This window comes from Chinchilla lanigera, unplaced genomic scaffold (assembly GCF_000276665.1).
Source record: "Chinchilla lanigera isolate Chin_1 unplaced genomic scaffold, ChiLan1.0 scaffold00036, whole genome shotgun sequence".
Lineage (NCBI taxonomy): Eukaryota > Metazoa > Chordata > Mammalia > Rodentia > Chinchillidae > Chinchilla > Chinchilla lanigera.
The window spans coordinates 3644393-3651178 of record NW_004955437.1 but is presented as its reverse complement, the minus strand read 5'-3'; the positions used below and the strand labels follow the sequence as shown (position 1 = coordinate 3651178).

The window sequence follows — 6786 nt, the reverse complement described above, 5'->3', positions numbered from 1 at the left end:
ACCCCAGGCCCAAAGCATTCCCCTGTCCCAGAAATCCACTGCCAAGGAAAGAAATCTTTCCCTTCTCCCCCATTGGCCCAGCTCTTCTGGTAATTTGGACTCCACCTTTATGAGTCTCTCCCACTTCCAAAGGACAGAATGTTTCAGATTACTCCTGCAGAGCCTTGGGCCCCAGGCTCAGCCGCCAAGTCCTGTCCTGGGCTCCTCTTTGCCGCTGCACCCCTGTGAACCTCAGTGAGCCTCCCTTCGGGGCTTCGGTCCTCGGGTGGGAAGTGTCCTCGGCCCCCGGGTGCAGGGGCTTCGGTGCTGCTGCTAGTCCAGGTCCAAGGCCGATGGAGACGCTGTGGGGAAGGAGACTGGAGCGGGGGACCGCTGGCGAGCACCGGGTCCCCATGACGGCCGCCTACGGTGAGGAGTCACTTCAGGGTCCCAGGGCTGTGACACAGGCCCTGCCCTGCGACGTGGAGGGGACTCCTCCGCTCCGAAGGGGTCAGCCCCTCAAGACGGGCGGGAGAGCCTGCCGACAGAAGCCCTGCGCCTGTGGGAGGGAGGAGGAGCCGGGAGCCGCTGGGGAGGACTGACTCCCGAGGGCCCGTTCTGGCTGGTGCGTAGGATTTGGGTGGGACAGACCTGAAACAGGACGGACATACGGAGAGCCCCATGCTGTCCTGACCCAAGGGAGCCTGGGGGCCCCTCTGTACCTCAGAAGCCGTCACCTCAGCACCCTTCCTGGGTGGTTTTCCAGGTGTCCCCAGCATTAGCACCCTCCCCGCCCTCCCTAGCTGTGTCCCCTCTGCTTCTGCCATTTCTTTCTCTCCCTAGGGGAAATCTGCTTAGCCCCTCGGGCTGTATCAGGGCTCTCCCTGTAAACGCCGGGGCAACACCTGCATCATAGCCTCTGCTCCACAGGGCCTCTGTCACCCCACTGCATACCTGCCTGCGGCCTTCCGCTGGCCCTCACCCCCAGGGAGGTCAAGGGGTGCATCGGACTAGTCTTGGCGTCCCCAGCCCAAGAATCAAGACTTAGGTGCCTGGCTGGAAGGGACGACACCACCTGCCCAGGATGCCCAAGCAGGGCCCCCTGTGGCAGAGGGCACGTTACCTTTTCCGTCTGCCTTGTAGTCATCAGGGAGGAGCTTGTCCTGCCGGTAGCCCAGCACGAAAGCCAAGAAGGAGAGGATGAGGGCGTCGCCGATGCTGAGGATGGCCAGCATGAAGGCCCAGCGGATGGTGCAGTGGCCCAGCGTGTACTTGCCCGTCTGCTCCCCGCACATGCGCCGCACCTCGCTGGAGTCCCAGCCATCCGGGTAGACCAGGCAGCCGATCATTAGACCTGTGGCTGAGGGGACGAGAGCACATGTGTCAGGCTGGTGGGCCGGCCCGCGGCCTCCCAGCTGGAACTGCTCCTGTGGCCTCCTTGCCCATGGGGGAGCCTCAAGCGGCACAGGAAGCAGCTCCTACTGTCCTAGTAGCACACACATCAGAAAGCTAGGCTCCAAAAGCTCAAGCGGCGGCCCTGGGACGCAGTCTGGGTGGAGCTGAGTGCCTCACCCCGGCTGGCATCAGCCCCCAGCAGATCCTCTCCCTGGCCTCAGTGAGGCACCGCCTACCCCAGAATCTGCCCCAGCGCAGAGCACTGATCATTTGTTCGTATCTCGGCATCTCTGAAATAGCTGTAATAAGAACGCATCGGGCCACAGCTGGAATAGCCGCGTTTTTCCACTTGACAGTCCCCAGCGTAAGAGCGTGCTGTGGCTCACGGTCCTCGCTGCAGTGAGCACAGGAAGCTTCCCAGCCCCGCCCTGGCGGCTCTCTGCACGCGCCTTCCACACGCACACACCAGCCGTCGGCTGCCCCGCCCCGCCCAACTTCAGAATCCGCCGGAACGGTCCTTTCCTATGCCAACTCCCAGGTCGGGCCTGGCTCGGGAGCCATGTCCTCCGGTGCTCTCCCAGGCCCCTCTCAATAGGAACGGTGGACAGCACCGGACCACACCGCCTGGACTTCAAGCCCAGCCCTCTGCTGACCAGCCGTGCGACTTGGAGCAAGCTACTCAGACTTCTTTGCCTGAGTTCCGTCCCGCTTGTTAGGGCCGCAGTGATTTCCAGTGAGTTAAGACTGGAAAGGCGCCTAGAACAGTACCGGGCACACACACACATAACTAGGCTCCGGGGGAGTGTCAGCCCCTCTGCACAGCTCCCTGTGCCTCCACTGTGTGGGGCTGGAAATTCCACTCTTCCCCACCTCTCCCCTTGTCTCCAATCCCCTCCCGTGAAACCACCTCCCCAGCCTTGGTTTCTCAAAGGTAAAGCACAGACAGGGGACATGATCCAGGGACACGACTCTATGCACAGCTGCCGTGCGGGCAACGCTGCCTCCCTCACCTGCCCCTTCCTCTTCCCGGCCCTCTTTCCTTGGGCTCAGAGGCTCTCTAGTCCTGAGGCTATGCTCCGAGCTGCAGCCCCCAGGAAGCACCTCACGGGACCCAAAGCTACGTTGACTGAGCCGGGCTTGTTCTTGCAAGGGAGATCAGGAGATCAAACCAAGTGTCAAGGTCAGGGCCCCACCTCCCCACCTAAATGGCGCCCTTTGATTTTTATAGACGCTCACTTGTGTGGTCCCCTCAGAGTCCACAGTTAGTTCATGCACCGACTTGATCCTGGCCACAGTGCCGTGAAGTAGATGCTAACGTCCTCATCTTACTGACTCGAGAACTCAGGTCTCAGAGAGGTCAAGTGACTCACCTGCCAGTCATCCAACCGGGCAGGGCCAAGGCCTGAACTTCTGTCTTCCCTGACTTCAGAGTTCACTGGCTCTCCAAAGGGCTGACTGTATTTAGGGGTGCCTTCACACTTTGTGACAAACCGAGGGGCAGGACACCTCGTGCGAGGGAGGGGCTGCCTGTCCCTCAGCAGTCTGGTAAAACCTGTGTGGCTGGGCCCTTGCCCAGGGGGCGGGACCCCGGCCCTCCTGTGGCTGGCCTGCCCCTTGGCTTAAGGCGCACCCCACAAGTGCAGCTGCGGGGCTGAATGTGGGAAGCAGCTGCCTTCCAAATTTCCCGTGCTCCCCGCCTCTCCTCCGGTGGCCCCTTCCCTTTCCACAGCCTCTCCCTGTGGGTGCGCTGGGAGACAGCCGAGGGCCTCTGCCTCGGAAACAGGTGGTGGTTGCTGCGGGCATCACAGCCCGCCTCAAGTAGAGGCCAGCCTGGTGTTCACAGGGCGCTTACTAACAGACTAATACCTGACTCACAGCAGGGGTACAAGAATTAAGTGTGATCGCGTATGGAAAACTCCTATTGCACAGGGTCTGGTACATGGCAAGTGGCCAGTTAATGTCGATCATTGCTGTTGTTGCTAGCAGTGCAGTCAGACGGAAGCCACCTTGGAGGATGTGAGGTCATCAGAGCTGCTCGCAGACATTCCAGCAACAGGCTGGGATCGAACCTCCTGGCTCCCCTGGGGTGCGGTTAGGCAGGGCCGCGTGAATGCCTTTGGCCAATAAGAGGTGAGCAGGAACGCTGCGTGCACTTCCAGCCGAAGCCTTCAGCTGCTGGCGGGAGACCTTCCAAGGCTGTCTTCCCCTGCACAGCGACGTCAGCCAGTGGCAAGGAGCTCTGCTTCCCGGCTGGAGAACCGAGAAGGGAAACCCTGACCGGTCCCCAGCGGGCGTGCCCCGTAGGCCAGAAGTCAGTGTCTCTGTCAGCCCACAAGGCTGGGGAGCTGTGTGATACTGCGGCGTTACTTCCCATCCTGGCTGATGTTTTCCGTGTCTCTCACATTTACTGTGCAGGGCGTTGTGCAGGCATTATGCCATTCCGCCCTCTCAAAGCCCCACGGGCGGGGGAACCGTCATGGCAGTCTACAGATGCGGTACCGGGGCTTGGATATTTGTGTTCCCCGAAGTCCATAGGATGACATCCTAACCCCAACCTGATGGTATGAGCAGTCAGGCTCTGGTGAGGGAACTAGGTCTGGTGGGTGGAGCCCTTGTGAATGGGGTTAGAGCCCTTATAAAAGGGACCCCAGAGAGCCTTCTTGCCCCTCATCTCATCCTTTGTGGACGCAGCAAGAACCCAGCAGTCTGCAGCAAGAGGACCGCTCTCACCAGAACTGGCAGCTGGGCAGGCCTCAGACGTCCCACTTCCAGAGCTGTGGGAAATGAATTTCTGTTGTTTAACACCCCTGCCCGCCGCCCCAGATCACTTGTTAGAGCATCCTAAACGGACTAAGACACGGGTTTACAGGAGCCAAGCAACTTGCTGGCTGTGTGCCTAGGAGCTGGCACCACACTCAGCCCCCAGCTGGCATCCAGAGGCTCCGCTGACAGTACCCAGCCGCAGCCCACACCGCCACGCGCCCGTCCTCTGCTCCCGCCCCAGCCCTGCCCGCTCCCTCTCTGCGGGCAAGGTTAAGCCTCCGGTTTAGGGTTCCTCAAAGGGACATATCTCCCAGCTGCTGACCGAGGGGCCCGGCCCCTCCCCGCCCCTCCCTTGGGCTCACCCTCCCTTTCCCCACACAGCAGAATGGGAACCCGATGCCACGCTCGCCCTCTCCAGCATAAATGTTGCATGGGCTGCCACCTGGCCGCGTCTGCTGTCGGTGTCTCCGGCTCTGTGACCCAAATAGGGTCCGACTCAAACGGGCGGGTGACGCCTCCCCCGCCCGGCCTTGCTGCCACACTGCCTGTTAGCAAAGGGCACCTGCTGCGGGGTGCCGGGGTGGGGGCAGCACGGGTGAGAGAGGCACACAGGCGTGTCCGTGGCCGTCCTCCTCTCCCACACGGAACTGCTAGGTCTTCGTTCCCCAGCGTCCCTGCCACGGCCACCTCCACCTACTGCCCACCCAGGCTTGCCCCACCCGGCCCCAGCCTCTCCGAGGGCAGGGAGATGGTAAGGGCAGGGGGTGGGGGGCGCTCAGGGGCCGGGGCAGTGGCCTGGGTCCAAGACTGGAGCTAAGAGTCTGTCTCTCACTAACTGTGCCCACAGCCAAGGCACCCACCAGCAGCCTTCTCTGCTTGGCCAAGGAACACTCGCCTACTGGGCGGTGGTGAGTCTCCTCTTGACGGCATACGAGGAACTGTTTTGTAAGTCATTGTACTTATGTAAATGTGGGCCTCCGCCAAAATGTTCCTAGGATACATCCAGTCCCTCAGCACCCGCTGCCCTAGTTCTCCTCATTGCCAGCTGATTGGCAACAGTCGGCCAAATCTGACTCCCTCTCAGCCTGATTCCTCGTCTGAGTTGAGGGTGGGCCGGGGCTCTCTGGAGGCCCCTCCGACTCCGCAGTCTTAGGTCTGTGTGTTCGGCGCTCTGGGGTTCAGCTCTTTGTTCACTGCCCCTAAGAGAGCACCCCTTCTCACTCTAGCCAGAGACGTCAAGATGGTTCCGCCCTGGTCTCCGCTCCCAAGCACTGTTCCTGGACCTGCCGCACGCGGACTGCGTGTGTGCAGTCCTCGGTGGGCAGGGGCCAAGGGACCAAGGACCAAAGGCTGCGGAGGAGGTCTTGTCTGTCTCTTCCGGGGCGCTGGAGGGCAGCAGGACCACCTGGCCGAGGGAGCAAGAGGCCGATGGGCCGGGAGCAGGAGAAAGGGCAGGGAGGGCCTGGCCTCAGGACACCACCGGTGGCCTCCTGCCTGGCACAGCTTACAGGCCCCTGGACAGCTTCCCCCACCTCGCAAAACCCCGCTCCACGTGCTGCCTCGAGCATGGAAGCTCACTCTGAGGAACAAAGACTTTCGTTCCCCAGTGAAAGAGCGGAGTGGAGATGCACGCTTCTAAGGGAGAGGTCACACCCAGCATGGCAGTCACACTCCAGAATGGACGGCTGACCTTAAAACCATCCATGAGCGCATCTGAGGCAGGCGGGCCGGAGGGAGGCCAGAGGGCGCTGGGCACCGGAAAGGTGGAAGAACAGTGCCCAGCAGAGGGGGCGAGGTCGTCTAGCAATCAGGGGACGTAACTGGCCTCACTCTCAGGCAAGGGCTCGGGTGCTAGTCCCACAAGGATGACAGCGGAGGCCCCTTCCTTCCCCTCCCAGAGCCGCTCCAACCTCTGGCCTGGAGGCCTGGGAGGGCCGGGACCCCTGATTTCTCCCGCCAGCGCTAAGTGCCCCCGGACGGGTCACTGCTCTCTGGGCTATCCGCGGGAGAGTCACTACCCCGAAACGGGGGCGGCGCTGAGCGCGCGGTCTGAGGTCCTCTGCGCCCCACCACGCTTGAGCAGAGCGTAGAGCGTGGTCGGAGACCCAGAGCCTCCTCGAGGCCGGGAGCGCGCAGCCGCGGCCGCTCACCTGCCGCCAGCTGCATCCACGCACAGATCTTGTACACAGTGGCCGTGTTGCACACGAAGAACAGGCTGAAGCAGACGATGGAGCCGATGATGAGGAACATGGCCAGCGCCACGAAGAACATGGCCGTCTTGAAGGCCCTGGAGGGGATGGAGGCGAAGTCGAGCGGGCCGCCCTTGCAGATGAGCTCGGACGACAGCACGTTGCCCACGCAGTAGGAGAAGAGGCCGAAGTAGCCGGCCTGCGGCGTGCTCACGCTGTCGCCGATCCAGTAGGGCTGGATGAAGAGCGCCATGACCAGCACGGAGAAGCAGATGGTGAGCGTGCCCCACATCACGCCCACGGCGCGCGCGTTGCGCACGTAGTTGGTGTGGTAGATCTTGGCCGCCTCCTGCGCGGGCAGCAGCTTCACCATGGCGAGGGCCCCGGGGAGGCTGAGTCGGGACCAAGGCGAGGGCCGTCCCAGGCGGGGGAAGACGCAGAGCGGGACGAGGACGACCTT

The 6786-nt window shown here is 62.3% G+C and overlaps 1 protein-coding gene across 1 annotated transcript; it reads right to left on the bottom strand.

Moving 5' to 3' along the window:
* Positions 1-490: 490 nt before the first annotated feature.
* On the bottom strand, positions 491-6731 carry Lhfpl5 (lipoma HMGIC fusion partner-like 5). Its single transcript, XM_013516732.1, has 3 exons — positions 6288-6731; positions 1103-1339; positions 491-630 (listed from the first exon to the last, which is right to left on the bottom strand). The coding sequence occupies exons 1-3, from the start codon at positions 6697-6699 to the stop codon at positions 491-493; spliced, it is 789 nt and encodes a 262-aa protein (XP_013372186.1). The 5' UTR covers positions 6700-6731.
* Between the last annotated feature and the right edge of the window lie 55 nt (positions 6732-6786).

Bases quoted from the DNA above. Each gene is read 5' to 3' on its own strand.
- Lhfpl5 (XM_013516732.1), bottom strand. From the start codon at position 6,699: ATGGTGAAGCTGCTGCCCGCGCAGGAGGCGGCCAAGATCTACCACACC. The intron at 1,340-6,287 runs GTGAGCGGCCGC...TCGTCCCCTCAG, and splicing joins GTGGATGCAGCTGGCGGCAG to CCACAGGTCTAATGATCGGC. The intron at 631-1,102 runs GTAACGTGCCCT...GTCCTGTTTCAG, and splicing joins CTACAAGGCAGACGGAAAAG to GTCTGTCCCACCCAAATCCT.